The 24,810-nt window shown below is 53.3% G+C and overlaps 1 protein-coding gene and 3 non-coding genes across 4 annotated transcripts in view; 2 read left to right on the top strand and 2 right to left on the bottom strand.

The window, feature by feature from the left end:
- LASP1 (LIM and SH3 protein 1) overlaps positions 1-14,268 on the bottom strand; it is a 38,950-nt gene extending 24,682 nt beyond the window's left edge. Inside the window, exons 1-2 of the mRNA XM_021704168.2 lie at positions 14,041-14,268; positions 6,849-6,943 (exon numbers count right to left, since the gene is read on the bottom strand). Coding sequence (XP_021559843.1) covers positions 6,849-6,943; positions 14,041-14,109 — 164 coding nt within the window. The 5' untranslated portion in view covers positions 14,110-14,268. The remainder of the gene's footprint in view (positions 1-6,848; positions 6,944-14,040) is intronic.
- A 709-nt stretch (positions 14,269-14,977) lies between these two features.
- Positions 14,978-15,049, top strand: TRNAC-GCA. Its single transcript has one exon. It is a non-coding gene; the product is annotated as a tRNA-Cys (tRNA).
- Positions 15,050-16,751: 1,702 nt separating this feature from the next.
- On the bottom strand, positions 16,752-16,823 carry TRNAC-GCA. Its single transcript has one exon. It is a non-coding gene; the product is annotated as a tRNA-Cys (tRNA).
- A 4,064-nt stretch (positions 16,824-20,887) lies between these two features.
- TRNAC-GCA lies at positions 20,888-20,959 on the top strand. Its single transcript has one exon. It is a non-coding gene; the product is annotated as a tRNA-Cys (tRNA).
- The last annotated feature ends 3,851 nt before the right edge of the window (positions 20,960-24,810 follow it).

Raw genomic sequence — 24,810 nt, 5'->3', positions numbered from 1 at the left:
GGAGGGTCCACTGGAAGTCTGCTTCTGGAGATTAGAAAGAGAACGGCAGGAGGGATCCAAGTTAGGATCTCTAGCAGAACTGGCTGGCCCCGAGGTCCTGGGAGGGAAGGCTTCAGAGATGGCCCTCCCACCAAATCAGAGCCCTTCCCAAGGTGTCACGGGGTGGGGGGGGCGGTGGTGAGGAGAGCATCGGTGGCAGAGGAGGGAGGTGAGGTCCTGAAGCAGGTGGACCGAGGGGAAGACCTTCTGGGCAGCTCTGGCCCGTTCCGAGATGGTGCTGCTTAGCATTTGGTGGGGAAGGGTGGCGGGCAGGCTCGGCAAACACACGCGCTCCGCAGCCAGTCTGCAAACCTGGGCTTTTCCCATTTGCCTGAATGTACGAGGTTAAAATGGAGTGCCAGTTCCGGTGGCCCAAGGACAGCCCGACGCGGGCAGCTGACGTGCAGTTCCGAGGCTCCTACAGTGTCCACACCCGCGGGATGCAGACACGGGCCCTCCACAGCGATGCACGGCTCCGAGACACGGGGGCCAGCCGGTCCCCGTCTCCACCACTGCACCAGAACGGTATCGGGAGACCCCTCCCCAATATGCAGCGAGTGCTTCTGGATGGAACTGTGAGGTGTTTCACCTTCTCCTTGGAGCCACCATGACCCCCAGATCTCAGCCCCCCCCCATGGCCAAAACACCAATCCGTCAGAACGGAAGGGGAGACCAGCCTAGATATTCATGCAGCTTAATCTAGCGGGAAGGGGGGGAGGGGAGATTTTAATCCTGCATCAGATTAACTAGACTCAAGAGGCCCTCCAGAACCTCCAATCTCTTAGCCCGCCTCCTGGACCCCAACCCTGGACCAGAGGAAGGCAGGCAGTTATCTCTTCCTCTTGCTGGGTCCAACCTGTCCCCTCCCCACAGCCCCAGGCCCTGGCGAGCCAGCCGTGCCTTTTCCCTTCCCCTGCTCACTGCGCTGCAGGTTCCCATAGCAACCCCATCCTCAGCTCCAGGCTGGAGAGCAGCAGAGCAGGGCAGACACAGAGTCTGTGGGGGTGGGGGGAGAGGCGCAGACAGCCAGGCTGTCCTCAGCTGCCGAGGAGCCCACGAGGGCAAAACCAGGAGGCTGTGAATGCAGGATCCTTGCAGACAGTGTCAGTGAGGAAGACAGGTGCCTCGGGTGTGTTTCAGGGGGGAGGACGCACAAACGTGGGTGCTGTGCCCTTCCCTCACCCACACGACTGCCTTCCAAGAAGGGCTGCAACTGATCTGACCTTCCAGAGACCACTGCTGGGAATTCTACCTTTTCCCTCCCTCTCTGTCCTCAGGCTGAAGCTCTCCCCACCCATTACCCTCAGATCCCAGTCGGGATGAATGGATGTGTGTGAAAGCCAGTGCAGGGCGCAGAGGCCGCCCAGGGGTTACCACCCCAGCTGGGACCCCAACCCACCAACAGCCTGGGCCACGGTGAGGTAACGGGCGCGGGAGGCACGGTGGGAAGAACTGGGTGTCCCAACCCTACCTGAAGCTGGGTGCAGAGCAGAGCTGTTCTTTGTGCCTTCCGTGGGCCCGGCTGCACCCAGCCCCTTGTTCATTACCCCAGGCAGTGGGCCCTCCACTGACGCCCCTCCCCACCTCTGACTGCAGCATTAGCTGCTCTGGGGAAGAGAGAGGCATGGAGACGGTCCAAGTCCACTAGGACGGGAAGCCTGGCGGGGGGGGGGGCGGGGGGGGGCAGGGGGGGGGGCAGGGGAAGGGATCTAGCAGCCATGAGGGAAAGAACAGGGACCCGCAGGGCAATCAGGCAGCGCGGCTGCAGCAGCTGAGGCCTCTGGGAGAATTTACGGGCACATCAAGTGCCTTGATTTGGTGTGTGCCCTGTGGTATCCTGTGCCCACTCTCCCTTGAAATCTGCCACAAGGCTTTGGGTTAGGAAAGGCAGGCATTCTCATTGTGCCCATTTTACAGATAAAGAAACTGAAGCTCAGTGTCAAGTACAAAGACCTCGCCCAGTGCACTCCCCCTCCCCCGAAGTGCCCGGCCATCTAAAGGCAGGCTGATATCTCTCTCAGATGGACCCCAGTCCACACGGCTAGCTCTCAGAGCTCTGGGGAAAGAGGCACTTGGCAGGGTGCATGGCGAACAAAGAACTTTATCTTTCAACCCCAACCAGTTTCCCACGCTTGGTCATTATGAGAGACCCTCTGGGGGTCAGAAGGCAGGCAATCAGAAGCCACCTACTCCCTAAAACTTTTCTAAAGCCAAGTGTCTCAAGAGTGTAGATAATGACCCACATGGATGCAGAAGGGTCCTCTGCCTCTCTGAGGTTTGCCCTAAGGACCTCTGAGTCACCTTCTTGTTCAGAAGGACTAGAAGGACAGGGAGGATGCTGAGAAGCTGCGAGGCCCCTGCTACAGACACACTGGTGACAGGGACAGCTTGCAGGGCACAGCCCCACTCCGCTCCTGCCCTCCGCCGCATTCCAGAGGCAGAGCCAGGACCAGAATAGACCAGAGATCCTGAAAGCCCAGCTCCCCCTTTCTACAAGCAACCTTGCCCCTTCCAGCCTTGGACCCCTTCAAAAACCACAGCTTTTTGTTCAGGGAGGAACAAAAATACATCAACAAAAGCAACAAGGAGCCTTTGGTTTTACCAAAAGAAAAAAAAATAGCCCCTACATCCTGCCTCTGGAAGGAGCTGCTGATTCCCCTGCTGGGAACACTGCCCATGTGGGTTGGGGGGGGGGCTCCTTTCTAACCCAGTTTCTCACCCGTCCCCCAGGCCTGAGGAGCTGAAATGGTGGGGATAGGAAGCAACAAGGAAGCATTGTTTGACCAGAGGAAAAAAATGAGCAGCCAGAAAGATCAAGGCCAGACATGAAGAAGAACTTACCAGCCCTCAGGCGTTGCAGACAAGATGAAAAATCAAAGCTGGTACCCGTCCCTGATGGCAGTATATAAAAAAGAAGTGATTCTGCCAAGTTGGGTAAGGCATGCAAACACTGGGCCTTGGTTTCCTCATCTCTAAAATGGGGCATTAGGAAACAAAGTGATCTCTGAGGTTCCTTGAGGCCCCGACATCTCTGCGTGTAAGGCTTTAGGGATGAGAGTGATGGTATTGGGGGCCGTGCATCTGGCCACTGTGGATGCCCTGTTGAGCCTGCCTCCTCCATCCCAAACACACATCACAGACGCCCCTCTCACTCCCACTCCTGGCACGATATCCGCTCCCTGGGACATCTGATCCCACTGTTCCCAATCAGAGGCAGGAAAGAGGGAAGTGGGAAAGCTCCAGGCCCCAGTCCTGGATTTACCCACCAACGCCCCATCCCTAAGAGTAGCTGGGATTCGAGACAGTGTGCTAGAATCCAGAGACACTTTGAGCCCCCAATCCCACCAGCACAGACCCCACCCCACACTCTGAGACCTGAGGGAAAGAGCAGGATGATAGTCCCTCGTTCTCCGGAGCCTGGGCCATCTCCACCGTCCTCAGCCCCCCACCACACAGCTCAAGGAAACTGAAGGATGGATCTGGAAATCTGTATTCAGTGAAGAGGGGGAAGGTGCATCTGAATGTCCCCCCTTCTTTCCCCGGTCTACGTCCACCCCCACACTTGATACCCCCAAAAGCTGGTTCCCCTGGCCTGAATCTCTGCCTGGGGTGTGCAGCCTCCATTAACTCCTGGCCCCCAAGGAGGAGGGAACGGGCCCATTTCTCCCCACCCCCACCCCACCCCTGACCTCCACACTCCTAGACTATTTGCATGGAGACAAAGGGGCAGGTTTGTGCATATGGACACATCAGCTCCACTTTCACAAAACCTAGTTTACAAAACAAATAATCGAGGGCATAAAATATTCCTCTAACCAAGGGAGCAAGCAGGCTCACCCCACCTACCTGGAAGTTTCACGCTGACGGTGGTTCTTACACCACCAGCCACTGTACACAAGCAGAAAGACACACCTCTAACCATGTCACAGCAACGCCTGGGTGGCTGTGCCTGGGAACTGGGAACACACACACGCCGCCCATTCAGTCTGACTCCTTGGCATTTCTCCCCAGCCCCACATCCAAGCGTGCGTGTCTGGATACGCACCAGGCGTGTGTTTAAGGGCATGTTTGTGGGGGTCCATGACCGCCCAGCAGGCTGGCTGGGAGCTCTAGCCTGTTCTCTCTGCTGTCTAACCCCAAAACAAGTCTGGTGCAAGAAGAGAAATAGAAGAGGCCTTTTTGCTACTTAACGGTCACTTTCTAGAACATTTTAAAATCTCAGTCTTGAGAAGCCACTGGGGAATGACAGACAGCCTTCTTCTCTCTTGACCACCCCTCTGCCAGATGCTGGCTCAGGGACTGGCCAGAAATAGGCACACCACAGAAGCCTCCCTGCACACCAAACTCACACCCTCCCCCACCAAGGGGGTCCAACTCCCTGGCAACGTGCCGGGAGAGATCACCAGTCCCTCTGGGTCTTGAGCAGGAGGTACTGCTGAGAAGGAAGGAAGCCAGGCCTGAGGTCTACAAAGCAAGGCCAGGAGGGGAGTGGGGGCACAGCTACACCCTGGGAAACCCCAAGATTCAGGAACCTGAATGCCACTGGAAGATGGGGCCAGAGGCAGAAAGGGAACAGGAGGGAATGAGAGGGGACGTCAGCACAGGGCCTGGCATGTGGCAGGGGCTCATCCTCTTTGGTCTAGGGGCCCGCATCCCTGGGGAGGAATTCGTAACCGGGGAGAACCTGAAGCTCGGACAGGTCTAGAGGGTACTCCCTGCAGGCCAGGCCTACTACATCCGGCTCCTTCTGGACTCACCAGGTCAGGTTTGCGGGCCCAGACCGACTGCTCAGCAGAAGCCGGGTTAAGGGAGTGTGAGTGCCTCGGGCAAGGTGCGACTCTCCTCACCCCCGGCTGAAGTGAGACACAGCGGGGCCACACATCCACCAAGGCTTCCGCTCTCATTCAGAGTCCTCTCTAGATAACATCCCAGCTGGGCCAAGGGTCAATGGGGCCGGGCAGAGGCTAGGGCTGTAAAGGCTGGGGGAACGAGGGGCCAACCTGCTTCTCCGGCCAGCGGCCAGGAGAGAGATAGGAACCTCTCTGCCTGGGCAGTCGGGAAGCAGCATCCGGGAAGAGCTGCTTCATCTTCTGCCTTCCCTGGAGACCCCAACACCTGCAGGAGTCCCCACCCCGACTTGCTGCACCCTCCCCAGAAGAGGGTAGAACAGCTAAGCTTCGACTCTGGCACTAGGCTGAGAAAATGCAGAGAAAACAAGGACAAGCCTCTGACTTCTTTCGCCAACTCCCAATGCTCACTGAATTCTAGGCTACTAGAGTCTTAGGAAGAGACGTGAGTAAGCATCAGTCCCTGCCACCCACACCAGGCTCCGGGCTCAGCCACACTTCTGCTCAGCAGCTGCCCCCAAAGGAGCCTCGGTGCCCGGAATCCAGCTTCACATGGTCCAGCCACGAAGGGGTTACACTGCCCCTGGCCTCTGGCTTTACTGAACCCCACCCCACTCCCCAACAGAGGGAGGAAGTGGCAGAGAATCAGGGCTTGTGTGAGCCCTTAAGAATTCTAAGAATGTCCCATTTCCCTTGGGGGGGGTGGGAGGGGTTGGTAGGGGGAAGAGGATCAGTGGAAGCTAATAGAAGAGCAGAGGAGCTGAAGGAGGAGCCAGGACAGAGCTGTGACCCTCCTTCTTCCCCAGGGGCAACCTTCCCAGTGCCCCAGTCCCTCCCAGAAGGGACAATGTCCAAGCTGCTTCCAGAAATCTCTTTTTGCCAGCACCTGGCTCAGGATGGCAGAGAGCAGCTAGCAGGCAGTAAATGCCTGATGGATGTCCAAACCCCAGGGAGATGACACAGTGGGGTTCAGAGGGCACTGGGGGTGCTGTAAGGGAGAGACAGCCTTCCAAAGGGGTTTAAGCCCCCCAGCCCTTTGAGCCGAGTTCCCGAGCCCAGTGTTCCCCTCCTTGGGGAACCTCAGCAGCAAAGAGCCTCCTGACGGAGAAAAAGCCTGGACTCAAGTCAGATCCTGGATGTTTCTGAATTTTGATTTTGCCACTACTTAGCGAGTGACTTGACCTTCTGAAGCCCTCACCTGGCAGGTGGGGCGTGAGGTCCCGCACACACAGTGGCCCCCACGCTGAGTTTACAGTTGCTGCACAGGAGGTCAGCTTGCAGGTGGTATACTCTCTGGAAGTGCACAGGATGGGAAGGGGGTGTCCTTCTGGATGGTGTCCTACCCCACCTCTCCCTACCTCCCCGCAGCAGGACGGGCTGCAAGTCCCCGTGTGGAAGGGACAGACCCCCAGCCAACTCCACTGGGAAAGACACGAAGGATTCCACAGCCTTCCACAGCCTCCCTTACCGGAAAGGGAGGAAAGAGATCTGCCCCCAGGCCAGGCGCCCCCTGCATGTTGCCCCTGGTTCTCAAGGGATGAATACCAGGAAGGGCTGGAGCCAGAAGCCCCCAAAGCCTAGGGCCCAGACCCTCTGGCAGGGGGCAAGGAAGAGAGAGAAATGAGAAAAGGCAAACACGACAGGGCAGAGCACCGTCTCCGGAAGGGCCACACTGGGCCCCTCTCTTGTAGTGGGGGGCAGTGGAGGGAACAGGCGTGCTTGGCAGAGAGCAACATGCTTACTGGGTTTGAACCAGCCTCTCACTAGCCATGTCATCTGGGGTGAGTCCGGTCCCTTCCCCAGCCTCAGTTTCCCTGCCTGTAAAACGGGCCTATTAGTAGCCCTTAGTTCATCTGGCTGAGGTGAGGACTAAAGGTGATGAGTGCTTATCAGGTATTGTGCCGCAGTGCTGGGCAACATCCTGGAACAGGAGGAAGGAGGAGGGAGGGAGGCAGGACTCACGCGTTGCAGTAGGGGGTCTTCTCGTAGCCCTTGTAGTTCTTCATGTTGAGTGTCATCTTGCAGGTCTCGCAGTGGAAGCATGCTTTGTGCCAGAACTAGGGACGGAGGCAGAGGGAGGACAGCCATGAGACACGGGGACTTCGGGAAGGGGGACTCGAGCCCCAGGAAGGAGCACGCCATCCCAGGGATGGATCACAGCATCACCCTGGGTGAACCGGGGCCATCTCGAGTCACAGGCTCCGAAAGCTGACGACACCCGCCTCCCCTTCCCCACTCCCCACCGGTCAGCTGTTGGAGCGGAAGGCGGGCAGACAGACTGGGTGAAGGCAGAAAAGGCCCCCAGAAGGCTGGTTCCATCGCCCCCAGACCACTCCTGCTGCCCCCCCAACACACACCCCCAGCCGGAGAAGCCTCATCGCCTGATGCAAAGCTGCACCAGGATTGCTAAGAAGCCACTGCTGCTGAACTCGGAGGGGCAGCTCCTCAGCCTTGACAAGGTCTAGAGAAGTGGAGGGGGGCCCGGCCGCCATGCCCTGGGCTGGAAGCCCGGCACGTCTTACTCCCACTCCAGGGCCTCCCCACCCACCCCAGGGCTGTTCATCTCTCACCTCCCGCCTCCTGGGGGCCCCCCCGCCGTGACCAGAGTGTGGGGGGGTGCCCCAGGCTCTGGTCACCACACCCATACCCTTTCTACTTTCCCTCACCCTTCTTCCAGCCCCAGCCAGGTAACTGGTAGGAGAGGCCACCCCACCCCTATCCCCCCCCCCCCCCCCCACCCCCCGCAGCTCTCCCTCCGAGGCACTACAGAGCTCTCCCTGGAGGGTATGCCCCACGGGGGACATCAAAGCTCCACCCTGATGAGCCGTGTGACCTCGGTCAGGGCCCATGCCTCCGAGCCATTTCCACGTGTGCAGAATGGACGTAAAAATAATACCGAATACCGAGCACTAAATGAACAATCACCTGTAAAGCACTCAGCACAGTGCTTGGCCCCTCTAAGTACCCGAATGTTAGGTGCTGGGCACTGCGACAGGTACAAACCCAGCCGAGGGGGCTCAGCAGCTTCCAGTGGAGGTTGGTGTGTGCTGGGGAACAGGGGGGGCTCCACCGTGCCCAACCATAGCTACAGTGCATGTGCGAATGAGTGGCAGGTAAGACTCCAGCAAAATCCAGGGAGCAAACCATGGGGCGGGGCAATCGAGGGGAAGAGAGTCGAGGACCAGGAGGGAAGGAGGACCGATGCAACAGAAGTGCCCACATCCTGAGAAATGGTGATGCCCAGGCAAACCCACGGCAGTGAGACAGAGATCGAGAGATCGCACCCCTGGCAGCCCAGGATGAGGCCCCAGGATCAACAGTGACCCGGAGTCCAGCTTCCAGGACCCCAGATTCTGGGCTGTCTGGTGACCTGGCGGGCCTGCCTCTGCCCCATTTCCTAGCGGTCAGAGGAAGACACTCCTGACCCCTCAAAGGAGGAGGCCAAGAGCCAGGGAAGGGCCCGGGGGAGACTTCCGAAGGTGCCCAGCACAGAGCTGGCTCTCAGCCACCTGTTAAGGAATTCGCCCAAGTCAGTGCTCTTCTAAACGTGCTGCCCAGCCAACGGGCGCCTCTGGGACACTTGGGAGGAGGGGGCAGAAAAAAGGAAGCTGAGAAGCTGAGATATCACCTCCTCGACCCTGGCCCACCTCAACCAGAGACCAGGGGATAATTTGGGGGTAAGCGCCTTCTAGTAGAGTACTTTCCCTATCAAGGAGACTCGCCCAAGGTGGAATAGTAAATGAAGATAGGAGAACCACTCTTTTGGGAAGAAGGCCAGCTGGAAGTCTGGAAGCAAAGGAACGGCTGGTGTTAAGCTTGGCCCTCACCCCCACCTGGGCTTATCCCAGAGCCCAGCCCAGACTGCTCCCAGTACAAAACCCCTGCACACACACAACCTGGCTGGAAAACTAGAACAGGGTAGTCCCTGCCCCCCATCAGCCCCCCCCGAAGTGACAGCCCCTCTCCCCCCCGCCAATGCCTAGAAGGTGCTGGCAGAGTGCCCCAGCCCTGTCACCACCCAGTCTGCTGGCCTCTGCCTGCCTAGCCGCACAGGCCCCTGCCTGGGCCTCCACCTCCCCCCACCCCCTCAGGGGACTGCCAGGAAAAACATTCTCTGGAATCCGGACCATGACCCACTTTCACACACACACATATATGCAGGAATATGCACTGTCCTAGGACTGGGGACCTCCAAAGCTGCCTCCTGATAGACTTGGGGGAGACACAGGGAAAGAGGGAGATGGCCAGGTCCCCGCCCAGGAGCCGAACCCCTCAGGAAGGGGGGCAGAGTATACTGGCCAGGCTGGGGGTACAGGAGTGCCACAAGAGACCTCCCAGCTGCCTTTTGGAGGAAAGGGAGCCCCCAGGAGGGGATGGGGCCCATTTCCATCAGCAGTTCTTCCCCGCCTCAGCTCCAGAGACACCATGCTCTCGGCTGGGCGCATGAGAGGCCGGGAAGTAGTGCCCTGCTCCCTTACAGGGGGCTCAGGAGCTGGGTAACGAAAACGAGAGTGGACTGACGACCTCCAGCGACGCTACTGAACTCACGCTCCCTGTCTGCAGAGTGGTCTCACAGAGGTGCGGGGTGGGGGCGTGGGAGGGACGAGATGACCCAGATGCAGGCTCCAAGCCCAGCGCCGAGAGCTGCTTCCCCTCTAGGCGAGGGCTCCAAGGTTAAAGAAAATACAGTAGCTCTGGCTACTGTGTCCCCTTTGGGCAAGGGCGGGGGAGGAGTGCAAGGGGGAGCAGAAGATGGCAAGTCACCCAACAGCCCCTGTGGGCCAAGCCGGGGCTGGGGACCCCAAGGGGATCCCAAGATGAAGGACACCCCATCCCCATTTCCATCAGTCTGGTGAAGGACACAGGGAACTAAGTCAGTACAGCCCCACAATGACCTGTCTGCCTCCCTCCCCTGCCCCATAGGCCCTGTGGCAAGCAAGAGTCCCCTCCCTTTCTTAGAGGCCCCAGGTAAGATTTCAGAGATGCATTCCTGAGACTCTAGCCTCAGGAGAGCAAAGTGCACCTCTGGGTGTGCAGCTCTAATCCTTCCTGCTGCCTGCAGGAAGTCCACTGTTTCCCTCCCCTCATCACAAAAACCCGGGGGGGGGGGGGGGGGGGCAGTCAGAAGGCTCTCAGCCTGTCTCTGGGCTCCAGTGGTGCCCACAAGGCCCCTCCACCTGCACCTCCAGAGCTCCATCCGCTCCACGGAAGCCCCACTCCACAGAAAGGCAAATGGAGGCTGGTGGGGGCAAAAGCAAGATCCCCCACACGTGGTCAAGGCTTGGGCCAGCCTCTCTCTTTCTCTGGAATCACTGTGCAGCTGGGGGAACCGGCTCTCACAGCTCTGGGGGAGGGGGATGCGGCGAACCTCAGGTCACTGTGCCTGCAGCCTGGCACCTCGCCCTCTGCACCCAGGCTGCCCGAGGTGGCCATGACTCAGGGTTGGAGGATGAAGCCCTCCCCTCCCTTCCTGTTGCCAAGGGTTACAGTGCCTCCCTCCTCCGGGAGCAACACCAGCTGTCCCCTGGCCAGGCCGGGGTCACCATCCTAGCTCAGTCGGCCACCTGGGCTGCCGGCTTAAAGGCAAAGACCTTGGCTGCAACTCCCCAATTTTCCAGGGGGAGATTATTATTCCTAGTGCCCCAGCTCCATACAGGAGCCCAGGCCCAGAACATTCCTCAGGCCAGGGTCAGAAAGGGGTGGACCAGTACGGACACTAGGAGACGGTGTAAATAAAAGTACCTTTTGCAAACAGAACAGGCAGAAAAGCTGAGCACAAAGCCCTTTTAGATTTGAATTCCAGCTCTGGCTGAGCAGGGAATGAGCCACATGATCTGTCTGAGCCTCCATGTATGGGGTTCATAATTCACGGAAGCAATCACATCTGTTTTGTGAAGACTGAACCTGGTACGTTGCAGTGAGTAGTAGCTACTGTGAACAGATGATCACGAAGTGATCGTGGGGTACGCTCAGCTTCAGCTGGAAAAGTAGGGCACCACAGCTACGTGGACTTGCCTTCTCTCTCTCTCTCTCTCTCTCTCTAGTCTAGCCCAGCCGCCTTCTACCTTGCTGCCCCCTGTGGGGGGTGGCTCAGACCACCAGAGGCAGAGCGCCCTCCCCTCCCAGTGAGGCGTTCCAAGGGGAGCTAGCAGCCTACCAATCCTCTACCCTTCCCAAAGGTCTCCACCTGTTTTCAGGGGCCTGGGAAAGGAAGCCAGCGGAGAGTACTCGACAGTACAGATCCCCAGATACAAATGCATCCCCAATAGGGTCCGGGACAAAACTCCGCCCTTCTCCAAATGTAGAGGACGTTCTGGGACACAGACTCCCCTCCTCCCCAAAGGCCCTGCAGCAGCCATTCAGAGAGCCTGGCACAAAGCAAGTGCTCAATAAATATTTGTTGAATGAATGAGCAAATGAGGTCACCCCATTTCTCCCCCAACTCTAAGCCCAGAAGTCCTCTGAGGAAGCACGTTTCGACCTCCCTCCTCAAACGCCATCATCAGCGATATATATTTATTCAGCATGCACAGCACGCTGGGTGCTGCTGGTTGGGGGCAGGGTGGCCATCAGCGGTGACGCGGCCTTTACCCACCTAAGCCTTTGGGAGATAAGGCTCAGGGAGGAGAAAAAGCTAACAGCAAGGACGTAGCTTGTGCTCTGGGTCACATCGTGAGCTATGTACCATAGGGAAATCGTAGTGAAATGAGTCTAATTTGACTCTCCTCTAGTAAATGGGAGGCCTTGAGAAGTTGGTTAGCAACCGCATCTATGAGACTGAATGCTCCCCGCTCCCAGGTCTCGGTCCTCTGGGCACCAGGTCCCCAGTCCAAGTGCCTGTGCTTACCGTCTGGAGAGGGTTGGGAGGAACAGGTCTGACACCTGAATATTCTAGGCCTCCTGCTCAGTGGAGGGGGGGGAGGTCTCCCCAGGGCCACCGCCTCTAAGGAGAGCTCTAAAAAGAGGGAGGAATCACCATCTCCCAATTCCCAGGGCAACCCCACCTGAATGTCCTCTTCCAGCTAGGGCAAGTAGAACCCCAGGAGAAGGCATCCTGCGGGATCCCTACCTGCCCCACCCCCACCTCTGGCACACAGCACCAAAAGATTTTATAAGGGAGCTGGGTGTGGGGCTGGACCGAGTATCCCAGAAAGACAGGGAGGACACAGCCTACACCACATCCCCTTCCAGGCACTTTGGCAGGAGCTGTAGTACACTGCCCCACTTCTAAGGAAATGACATCATTCATACCCATGTGACAGATGGTGAATACTGAGGCCTAAAGCCATTCATAAAGTTGGTGGGAGCAGACCTGGAACTAGGACCAAGTCTCCCCTTGGCTCCTGGCCAAGCAAACCCTCCACCAAATATTGCTTCTGCCCTATATAGGTGAAAGAGCCCACAGCCTCTTCCCAGTTCATGACTATGGAGAATGGGGGGGGGGCACATGGAATGCAGAGGCCAAATGCAAGATGCAGAGGCCAAAATCCCTCCCATCGAGGAAAGGCAAGAACCCCGAACAGTTAGTTCTTCAGCTAGTGCCTCCAAGCTCAAGTCCTGCCTTCCAGAAGCTGGTGTGGTGGTGTGGTCTTTGGGAAGATCAGCACCCCCACTGCTTGTGCCCACATTATGGCTCTCCTTTCCTCCCGCCCAGCCCAGGAGAGATAACGAAACAGCAGCAGCCCCATATATCTCCTTCCTCCAAGAGCAAGTTCAAATGTATTTCAGGACCTGGGAACCCTACCCCATTGCCCTGACTCAGAGGCTAAAGATCACAGGAAGCTCCAATCCCAAGGGAGAGGGAAGAGACAAAAAGTATCCAATGAACTATCCTTTCCCAAACAAAACCTGGCTCCAGGTGTGCGATGAAGTAGGCCCCAGGGCTCTGCACCCCTCTTCCATCCCATGCCCCCCAACCCCTACCAGTTCAGACAGGTAGGAGGGGATATTTGGATTTGGAGTCAGCTTTGGGAGGTGGGTGAAAGGCATGACAAGGAAGGAGAAAAACCACAGAGGCTTCTCCTCCAGAGTGGGGAGAAGATGAGGAGGGAGAGGAATCGCATTAGGATCTTAGGGAGCTTAAAAAACCGGATCCTACCCGAAACTGCTGGAAACACCCAGTTCTACTCTTCACCTCCCTCCAAAAGTATAATAGCAACCAGATGAATAAGTCCAGCACGGATGGGGGGGCGGGGAGGAACGATGCGTAAGGGCCCCCAAGGGACCATGAATTTCCAGAAGGCCACCTTCCCCTCTTCCTAACACCTCCCCCTCTTCTGGGCTTCCCCTGAACTCAGCCAACCCCACCCTTCATTGGGGAAACCTGCTTTGAAAAGTTAGCTCTTTGTTCTACAAGCCGGTCTCAGGCTCTGAGCACAATTTCAGGAGATCTCTGCAAAGCACCCCCCACCCACCCTACTCCAGCACCCGACCCCGCCCCGCTCTGGCTGGGCGGCCCAGCCCCGGGGGTTGGCTTCTAATTTGAGGTGGGGGCTGGGAAGCTATGAAGGAGATCTGCTAGTCTATTAAGCGCGGAACCACCGAGGTGGGTACAGGTCGTCCAAAAAAAGGGGTCTCGCAGTGGGGCTTGGGTCCTTATCCGAAGCCCAGTTCACCAGATGTAACACTGGCCGGCTGATAGCCCCCGCCCCGGGTCTCCAGGCCATGAAGTCCGGCCATTTGCGGCCAGAGCTGCGGGTTTCGCTGGGCCCCCCAGCCTCTGCCCCGCCCCCCCCCGCCGCCCCCTCCCCCCAGCGCCCCGCGCTTCCGCCTACTTGGCGCTCAGCGCGGCGGGGAGAGGGAGCGGCCGTCTCCTCTCACTCTCCCGGCCCTAGGGGGCGGGACTGCACCCCTAACCTTCCCCCACCCCCCACCCCCTGGCCCGGCCCCCCCCCTCCTCTTCCGTCCTCCCAGCCCCAGGGCACAGAGCCCACTATTCTCCAGCAGTGGCTGCCGCCACGCGTGGACTCCCTGCCGCGCCGCAGATCTCCCGGTTTCCAGACTGGGGTCTGTCCCCACACCCCATGACACCGCCCTCCGTTCCTCCTCCCGGATCGCGGGGATGAGGCGGCACCGACCCGGCCCTTCTCTCCTCCCCTAATCCGGAGCATAGCTCGGGGATTGCAACGACGCGCCTCCGGATCCCGGGGCTCACCTTATCCAGACAGTTCACCTTCTCCGTGGGGTACACGATCTTGCCGCACCGGGCGCAGTTGGGATTCATGGCTCCGGGAAGGGCTGGGGCGGGGACGCCCGAGCTCGCGCGCGTTCTCTTTCCCCGGAGCGAGCTGGCGGGAGGCGGCCGCGGCTGCAACTACACAGGCAGCGGCGACGGCGGCTGGAGCTAGGGAACTGGCCTCCGCCTCCGCCCTCCTTCCCCTAATAAACACAGCGGGGAGGAGGGGCTGCACCGGGGCGGGGACGCGCCGCGGGCGCGGGCAGGGGCGCGCGCGAGCGGCGCGCTTCCCGGGCGACGTGGGGCTGCGCGGGGGCGGATTCCGGGGAGGGCGGCGGGGCCGGGGGCGCGCGCCTAGGTGCGTCCCGAGGGTCCCCCGTACCCCGGCGCTCTCCGGCGGAAGGTGCCCTCAGCGCGCCCGGAGGCCAGGGACCCCCTTGGCGCTGGAGGCGGCGCGGAGCCCGTCTGGCTGCACATCTGGGGCGCCCGGGCTGCGGGAGGCGGGCCAACCCCTCGCACCCATCGAGGGTGGGGCTGGAACCCTCCCGAACGCCGGATTGGATTCACCAGATTCGGGGACTTTCCTTTGTGCCGGTCGATACCTGGCGTGAACCTGCGGACGGAACGGGAAGCCCCTGCTCCGCCCCTCAGTTAGCCTCCCTTCCCCCACATCCTTTCCCACGTTTGTAGGGCGGAACCCGTCCCTACAGCCTGGACGCTGCGCCTCGCAGCCCCGGCTAGTTCTTCCTTCCCCGCGCTCTGCCTCGCGGCTTTCCCGGGTTTCTCCGGGTCCGGACACCTTCTGCCCTCCGCTTGGCCCCCTTTCTTCATTCCTTTCCCCTTACTCTTACTCCCTACCCTCAGTGTAGCAGTGTTTTAGCATCCAAAGAGCCATGTCCGGGCGCAGCAGCGGCGTGGGGGTATAGCTCAGTGGTAGAGCATTTGACTGCAGATCAAGAGGTCCCTGGTTCAAATCCGGGTGCCCCCTTCGTGGTTTTTCCTTCACTCTGACACGAGCATTTAATAAATTGGATTTACTATTGACCGTTGGATCCTAGGTCAAAAGAAAACCGAAAGTCGAATTTTTACAGATGCCATCCTCATTTTCCAACCTTAGCAGAAAGTTTTCGATTTTGCTTTGTACCCAGCAGAAGGAGGAGGAGTGGGTGCGCCCACAAACCATGTTCAAAAGCTGCAGCTCCCTATCATCCGCGCCAGAATTGGGATTTCTGCGGCCACCGCCAGCAACCTCAAGAGTGTCAGGCAGTTCGAGGCGCCCGGGTCAGAGGACAAGATTACTCCCCCAACTTGGCTTTCCGTTTCCGATGGGGGAGGTGGATGGTCAAGAGAGGGAAACCCACAAACACAACCTTTCCCCAACTTCAACTTTCTTTCTTAAGTAAGGTGTCATGGACCTACCGTGTTCACCCTTCCCTCTTGCTCATGACACAGGCAGAGTGAAAGCACTTCAAGAATGTTAAAATGGCGAATTCACACCCATAGGCTCATTTTAATTTACAAAAATAAAGTTACATCCGGACGCAAACTGATACATACTAAGGCAATGACTCTCAAATTTGAGCGTGCAGCAGAATGACCAGAGGAGCTTGTTGAGACACCCCCAGTTTCTGACTCTGCAGGCCTGGAGTGGAACTTCAAGAATTTGCATTTGTAACCAGTTCCTGGGCGCTGCTGCAGCTGGTCAGGGGGCCACGCTTCGAGAACCACTGAATTAGTAATAGGAGGCGATTGATTGTGCTTCACAACCTAAAGGTGGGACAGATATCTGTTGGCTTCCTGACTGACAGTTAACATTGTTGGGCCGCAGGGAAACAATGTCTGAAAGCAGCAAGGGCGTCCCCCTCGACTAGATTTTGCCCAAAAAAAGGAAAAATAAAGGAGAAAGGCAGAGACATGCTGCCCGGGTCAGGGGGCAGCTGTGATATTTTAAACCCGGAATCTGGTTGTGTCATCCTTCGGAGCCCTTGGGGAATACTTGAGTGCATTTTTCCCCATGGCTCTCATAACTGGGAGAGGCGTCAAAAGCCTGGGCATGGAGACTGAGCAGAACCACTGTCGGGGCGCAAAGCCCAATCCCAGGGAATAGCCAGCTTTTCACCCCTTTTCTGGACAGTAGGCCTCAGATTTACCACCTGCACTTTTATCAGGCCAAAGCCCTCCCTTTGAGCTAACATAAAGAAGGAGAAAGCCATCTACTTTTGACCTATCTTCTATCTGTGCTGGGTCTTAAACTTCTCAACCACGTAGATAAACCTTCTGAACTTGGATTCTGTTCTAGTCTTCTCAGAGTAGGAACTAGGCTAAATAATGTTCCCTCCCCCCCCTCCCCGCCAGGCACTCCATTGTTAACCTAAAAAGAAAACTATAATTTAACATTAAACCAATAGATCTCAAACTGTCTCAGAGATGAAAATAGTTTGGTGCTCCCTTTTTACCCACAAGTGGGCTTCTTGCCACTGAGTTGGGGTATACCGTAAGACTGGACAGAGTAATATTCCACTGTTCAACCTCTGGGGTGTTGCTCTTTGCTTCTCAGGTACAAAGAACAAGTGCCCGCTGGGGGAAATCAGCCAAGTGAAAGAGACCAGGATTCCAAAGAGTTTCGGATTCATGACCTACAAATGTCCAGGTTATACTTGAACAACTGTGAAAAACAGTAAAGGTAGCTAAGGGGGCACCCGGATTTGAACCGGGGACCTCTTGATCTGCAGTCAAATGCTCTACCACTGAGCTATACCCCCTCTGCTGGCAAAGATGTGGTAAATTCTCTTTACCACAATCCTAAATTTTTCATCCTGAAAATTATTTGTTGGAAGTTAGTTTGTTCTTGCTAGGTGATACTGAATTTTCTAGTAAGGAGGAACAGAACTAAAATACCAATAGAAGACATGGCATTTTGAAAACATGTGAAGTCAGGTACCAATCTGCCTTTTCAAAATAGACTCAATTCCCTATCCATAACCCCACCCATCTCTTTACCCAAAGAAGTCAGAAAACAATCTTTTGCAAAACTGGATAGGAAATCCTTTTCCCTGGTCTCTCTAAAAAGAATACAAACACCAGCTAACAGGACACCACTGGGAAACACTCCCTGCCTATACTCTCTTGAGGTCACTCTCTCTTTTTATGGAGCAACTACTCCACGTTAGGTGCAGAACATACTTTCTGTTCTCACTCACACCAAGTCTAAAGTCTAGTGAAGACAAACCAGAAACCAGAAAGTTAGGATCTGAAAGACATGAAAGGGACAGTTGGCTATCGGGGAGGGCAGGCATTCTAGGTAGTGGGAATGACTACCACCAAGTCCCTATAGCCAGAGTGGCTGGAGAGGTGGACAAAGGGAGGGCAATTCAAAAGAGCTGGACAGGTAGCCAGGGCCATCAAGGGCCTTGTAATCCAAGGCAAGGAGTATGGATTTTATTGCATATGGATGAAAAGCCAGCCATTGGACGGTTTGGAGCGGGGATTTGAGATCATCACCCACACTGCTGTGGGGAAAAGGTATGGGGACTCAAGAATGGATGTAGAGGGGCGCCTAGGTGGCTCAGTTGGTTAAGTAACTGCCTTCGGCTCAGGTCATGATCCTGGAGTCCCAGGATCAAGTCCCGCATTGGGCTCCCTGCTCAGCGGGGGGTCTGCTTCTCCCTCTGCCCTCTTCCCTCTCGTGCTCTCTGTCTCTCATTCTCTTTCTCTCAAATAAATAAATAAAATCTTTAAAAAAAAAAAAAAGAATGGATGTAGAGAATACACACAATGGAATATTACTCGGCCTTTAAAAAGCAGGAAATTTTGCAATATTTGACAACATGGGACATTATGCTAAGTGAAATAAGCCAATCACGGAAGGACAAACACTGAATAATTCCACTTATATGAGACATCTAAAACAATTGAACTCACAGAAGCAGGGAGTAGAATGGTGGTGGCCAGGGATGAGGAAAGAGATATGGGGAGTTGTTAACCAATGGGCATAAAATTTCAGGTATACAAGATGAATAAATTCTAGAGATCTGCTATACAACATTGTGCCTATAGTTAACAATACTGTATTGTACACTTAAAAATCTGTGAAGGGACGTCTGGGTGGCTCAGTCGGTCGAGCGTCCAACTCGTGGTTTTGTTTCTGCTCAGGTCATGATCTCAGGGTCGTGAGATTGAGCCCCACATCAGGCTCTATGCTCAGCACAGAGTTTGCTTGAGATTCTCTGCCTCTCCCCCTCCGCCTCCCCCTGCTCATGCACACACTCTCTTTCCCTCTCTCAAATAAATAAATAAATAAATAAATAAATAAAATCTTTAAAAATCTGTGAAGGGGGTAGATCTCATGTTAAGTGTTCTTGCCACAATAAAGGAGAAGAAAAAGACGGACACAGAGAGACAGGCTAGGATTCTATTGCAGTAGTGCAGGCAAGAGATGATGGTGGTGTCTTAGACTACAATAGTGTACTTCTTTCCTGTTGCTGCTATAACAAACCACCACCAACTTATTTCCTTAAAACAACACAAAAATATTATCTTACACTTCTGGAGGTCAGAATTCCAAAATCAAATTCACTGGGCTAAACTCAAGATGTTGACATGCCTGTGTTCCTTCGGAGGCTTTAGGAGAGCATCAGTTTCCCTGGCTTTTGCAGCTTCTAGAGGCCACAGGCATTTCTTGGCTCATGGCCCCTTCCTCCATTTTCAAAGCCAACATAGTATCTTCTCACCCTCTGATCTCTGCATCCATCCTTACATCTTCTCTCTGTCTCTGACCCTGATCCTCCTGCTTCTCTCTCATAAGGACCCTTGTGATTCATTTGAGTTTATCCACATAATCCAGGATAATCTCCCCAACTCAAGATTCTTAAGTGCAACCACATCTGCCTTTTATCTTATAAGCTAACAGATTCACAAGGGGATTGGGACATGGACATATCTGGAGGGCCCTTATTTAGCCTACTACCATGGGAACAGCAGAGCCGGAGAGGAGTGTAGGCCTCCAGATGGGCCATGGAAGAGAAGCTACGTGCTTCCTGTAATTTGGATGGCTTGAGGAAGAGGAGCGAAAGAGAAGAATCACAAGTGACTCTTGTTTTTTGTCTTCACCATCTGGGTGGATGGTGGTGTGGTTTCCTGAGATGAAGAATACCGGGAAAGGAGTAAGTTTAGAAGGGAAAAAATTAAGTTTCTTTTTAAAACTCTTACACAGAAAGTAAAACAGTTCACATCTTCATTTCTTTCATTATCAACGACCTGTCTCCAACTGGATTGTAAGTTCCTTGAGGGCAGGGATCACTTTGCATTCCTCCTTGTTTTCCCCACAGTAGTTGGCACAGCGCCTGCCTGGTTCACATGCTAATATGGGTCAACATGTTAAGAGTGAGATGCTCCGTAGATATTGAAGAGGGGATGTTAAGTATGCAGTTGAAGATCCAGTGAATTCTGGGGGCCAGGGAGAGGTCTGGGCTGGAAATGTAATTCTGGGAGTTGTCAGTGTATAGTGGGGAGTTGACGAAGGAGGTAGTAAATCCCAGAAGTGTGCTAGACTTGGCTCATACGGCTTGTGAGAACTGATGATTGAATTTTCAGGAATTTTAAAAGCCAGTTGACTTCCTTGTGGTAGCTTGAAATTGGCAGGTGGGAGTATTTGCACCATGGGAATTAGCAAATGCTATAAACCAGGTCCTTTGAAGCCCACTGTTAGCCATTTACCAGCACACCACTGCTTCTGATTCTGATTTTCTCCAAAATGGAAGAAATAGGCCAGCTCTTCAGCTAAGAGAGTGAGGAAAGATAAGATATGGAAGGTTTGAGACAGGAGAAAGTGTGTGAAATAGACATTTTGGAGAGTGAGAACGTGAACCTAGCCAGCCAGTGGTGTAAGAATTCTAGCCAGGGAACACTAGCCTGTTTGAGATTGATGAGGTGACATAGGACTTGTGAGCTCTTCTCCAGCAAAAATCAGTGGACTGGGTGCTAGCTTGGTGTAATGTGGTAGTTGAGTTTTATCAGGATTGTGGTTTGGCTGGCAAGTACAAACTAGGGTGTATAGTGAACCAGGCAGGTGCCGTGCCAACTACTGTGGGGAAAACAAGGAGGAATGCAAAGTGATCCCTGCCCTCAAGGAACTTACAATCCAGTTGGAGAACCAAGATACATACTCCAGGGGAAAAAATTACTGACAATCAGGAAGGTAAATGCAGAGTAGCAGAACTGCAGAGACAGGTCGTTGATAATAAAGAAATGAAGTCACTGGCTTTCTTAAAAATGGGTCTCAAGAAAGAAGAAATGTGCAAGTGATTGCAGTTGCACAAAGCAAAGGAAGGGCTTCCCGATCTAGGGGAAACCTGTTGATGTTTGAAGAGGCCAGGGGAGAGGAAGTGACTGAAGATGCTGAGAATGGAGACAATGGAAGCTTGTCTGGTACAGGAGGAGAGAGGGTCTGAAGAAGGACAGGGGAAGCATTTCCTCTCTTGCACAAAGCACTGGGCTGGGGATTCAGTGCAGCTCGGGTTGCAGGCAGGGAGGCTGGCAATGCACGGAAGAATTCCCAGACACCAGAGGTAGAAAAGCCTGTCGTTGATGGAGAGAAGGAATCCCATTCACACACCCCCACAGGACCTTCAAGCCTGGGTCAGAGCAGACCTCACATTCCTCTCCCACCACTTGGGTCGAGATTGTCTCTGCAATCTTCTCTTGATTCTTTCTATCACCCCCGGAAACCTGAAACAGTCAATCACAGGTACTAAACTATTACTAACCACCAGAGAGGTCTGGTCAGCGAACACCACAATTAAGGTATAATCCCTCTTTCTCCAGCAGAGGGGGTATAGCTCAGGGGTAGAGCATTTGACTGCAGATCAAGAGGTCCCCGGTTCAAATCCGGGTGCCCCCTACTGCGTTCACTTTTAAGCCCTACCATCCTCAAGATGATAGGAAAGAGATACAATACTAACCAAGCAGGCGTCCCTGCAGAGTGTCCTGGGAATAGGGAAAGAAACTACAGCACCAAGGTGCTAATGGCTGAGTCAACATGAAAACAAAGTAATTATTGTGTAAGGCGAGAATGTCTGCAACCATTCTGGGGTCCTCCATCCAGGTCAGTGGTTTTGAAACAATGGTCTGGGGGATTCCTGAGACCCTTCCTAGAAAGAGAAAAGCTAGTTTTATAAGACTACATTATTTATCTGTTTCTTGTTCTTTCATGAGTATACAGTAGAGCTTTCCAGAGGCTATACCATGATGTGTGCTATCACAACAGATAAAGTGTGGGAACATGAAAATCCAGCTGTCTTCCTTTAAGCCAGACATTAAAGGATCTCCAAAAGAAAGTAAAGCAAAGACACTCCTCATTAAATTATTCTTCTTTAGAAACATGTATTTTTCATTTTAAGATGTTATGTATTTTTTATTTTTTATTTATTTTATTTTTATTTTTTTTAAAGATTTTATTTATTTGACAGAGAGAGACACAGCGAGAGAGGGAACACAAGCAGGGGGAGTGGGAGAGGGAGAAGCAAGCTTCCTGCGGAGCAGAGAGCCTGATGTGGGGCTCGATCCCAGGACCCTGGGATCATGACCTGAGCCGAAGGCAGACGCCCAACGACTGAGCCACCCAGGCGTCCCTAAGATGTTATGTATTTTTTAATAGGCAGTGGACTTATTATCTTAAGTGAATTAACAAATACTTAAACATTTCAGAGTTTTAATGTCTAGTCTAGTAAATGTCAATAATAAATATAACCTACATAAACAAAAACTCTTTGAGGTCCTCAATAATTTAAGAATGTTAAGTGGTCTTCAGATGAAAATTTGAGAACCACTACTCCAAAGTAAAGAGGTGGCTCAGGGGAGAGCATCCTGGGGTTGCGAAATGGCACAGGGAAGAGATGACATTTGAGCACAATTCTGAAGAAGATGAGGATAAATATGAGTCCTGAAATCCTAAGCAGTTTGGTGTTGCTGGAGAATGAAGTGTAAGAGGAAAGGTGATTGGAGATGAGGCCAGAGAGAAGGTAAGCCATTTCAGGAGGAGACTCCAGTGTTATGCTAAGGAGCTTGGACTTTATTCTATAAGCACTAGAAGGCCAGCACGGGGTTTTAGCGATGGAATGTTATGGTGAGACACTGGTGGTTAGCACCAACTAAGAAGACTAATAAAGGGGAACCTGGCAGCTCAGTCGGTAGGGAACACAATCATTGTCCTTGGGGTTGTGAGTTTGAGCCCCATGTTGGACATAGAGTTGTTTTTTTTTTTTTTTAAGATTTTATTTATTTATTTGACAGAGAGAGAGTGAGAGAGGGAACACAAGCAGGGGGAGTGGGAGAGGGAGAAGCAGGCTTCCCACTGAGCATGGAGTCCAATGTGGGGCTCGATTCCAGGACCCTGGGATCATGACCTGAGCCGAAGGCAGATGCTTAACGGCTGAGCCATCCAAGCGCCCCTAGAGTTTACTTTAAAAAGTGAAAAAGAAGAGAAAAATACAGGCAGAAGAGCAGATCTCCGAGGAAAATGATGATTTCTGTTTTGGACATGCCAGTTTTGAAGTGCCTGTGGGGTGGAGGTATCCCAATCACCATTTCCATATATTGGCGAGAGCTAAGCAGAAATGTCTGCACTGGAGATATAGATGGGGGGGAGATTAGCATATAGACAACAATTGAAGCTATCTGGGTGGACGTGATCACCTAGGGAAATAAAGGAGGAAAGAGCTTAGTGGCTTAGAGCCTGTGCTTTGGAATTAGCCGGGTTTGGGGTGGCATTCCAGCTCTGCCTTTCACAAGCTGTGTGATCTTGGACACATGACTTCCCCTTTTCATTTCTCTGTTTTCTCATTGGTAAAATGAGAATAATAATAATACCTACATCCCAGGGTTGTTGGGAGGATCCAAGAAGTCACATTCCAGTAAAATGCTTACCTCAATGACTAGGACTCAGTAACATTCCATAAATAGTAAATTCTGTTATTAGCAGCATCATGGAAAACATGGGTGAAGAGTGTTAAGAAGGTGGGAATGATCCCAGTGTGAAATGCTGTGGAGGTCAAGTAAGACACTGAAGAGTGTCCTTGGAATTTGAAAGTGCGTAGGTCACGGTGACTTTTCTAGTATAATTTTTCAACATACATCATTTCTAGTATAACTTCAGTCATGTAGTGAGGACATAAGCTACAGCGTTCAAGGAATGTGTACATGCAGGAAATAAGGAAGTAGAGACCAATAATTTCCCATGAAAATGACCAAAAAAACAATGGCATTGGGAGAATGGGAAGCTGATGGAGAGTTGTAAGGAACATTTTTAACACCAAAAAAGATGAAAGAAGATAATTCCAGAATAATAGGCAGTATTTTAAATTGAGCAAACGTAGGGACACCTGGGTGCCTCAGTCGTTAGGTATCTGCCTTTGGCTCAGGTCATGGTCCCAGGGTCCTGGGATCGAGCCCTGCATGGGGCTCCCTGCTCCACAGGAAGCCTGTTTCTCCCTCTCCCACTCGCCCTGCTTGTGTTCCTTCTCTCGCTTTGTCTCTCTCTGTCAAATAAGTAAATAAAATCTTTTAAAAAAATAAATTGAGCATATGTAGCTTTATAAGAAACATTATATTTTCCAAATATTTCTAATTTTGCCATAAGTGAATGAAAGCTTCTTCATGCAAGGATGCTGACAGATGGAGATGATGGAGATTGACTTCATTTGTTCAGCAGCCATTCACCATGTATTTATTGAGTGAGGCCCCATGCTAAGAGCTAGGGATATACTGTTGAACAAAAAGGACATAGACCCAGCCTTTATGGAGCTTATAGACTAGCTATAGACTTTGGTGGGGGTGATCCAAGAAACAATCTTCAAATATATAGTTATGAATTGTAATAAGTAGTATGAAAGATATGAAAGAAAAATGCAGCATGTTAAGACTTATGACCTAGAAAGAGGGTCAGGGCAGATTTCCCTAAGAGACAGTTAAGGTGAAATCTAAAAGATCAGTAGACATGGTGTACATGAAGAGGGTAGGCAGGGTAGAGTACTCCAAGCATGTGTGAGGCCTATGGGTATTCAGGAGCATGGGCAGTATCTGGGACTAAAAAGTCAACTCGTCAGAACAAGAGCAAGCGTGGTGCAAGGTAAAGTTGACAAGGTAGAGTAATGCCAGATCAGGGCCTAGTAGGCCATGATAATGGATTTTAACTTTGATTCTTTTTTTTTTAAGATTTTATTTATTTATTTGACAGAGAAAGACACAGCGACAGAAGGAACACAGGCAGGGGTAGTGAGGGAGGGAGAAGCAGGCTTCCCGTGGAACAGGGAGCCCGATGCGGGGCTCGATCTGGCTCGATCCCAGGACCCTGGGATCATGACCTGAGCCAAAGGCAGATGCTTAACGACTGAGCCACCCAGATGCCCCTTAACTTTGATTCTAAGAGCACTAGAAACCACTGGAGGATTTTCAGGAGGGCAACATTGTAATATTCGTATTTCTGAAAAATTATTCCTGGTCATTGTATGAAAAGTGAGTGGGTGGAGGGAGAAACAGAGGTCAGGAAGTATGCTAGGAGGTTTCAGAAGTAGTTTAGGTAAGACATGGATCAGAGCAGTACTAACTAGAGGAGATGGAGAGAAGTAGATAGATGTGACAGACTTTGAGATTTTTTATTTTTTAAGCAATCTCCATGCCCAACGTGGGACTCAAACTCACAACCCTGAGATTAAGAGTCCCACCCTCCACATACTGAGCCAGCCAGGCACCCCT

The sequence above is a fragment of the Neomonachus schauinslandi genome, chromosome 15 (genome assembly GCF_002201575.2).
Source record: "Neomonachus schauinslandi chromosome 15, ASM220157v2, whole genome shotgun sequence".
NCBI classification, from domain to species: Eukaryota; Metazoa; Chordata; class Mammalia; order Carnivora; family Phocidae; genus Neomonachus; species Neomonachus schauinslandi.
This window is presented reverse-complemented; position numbering and strand designations above follow the sequence as displayed.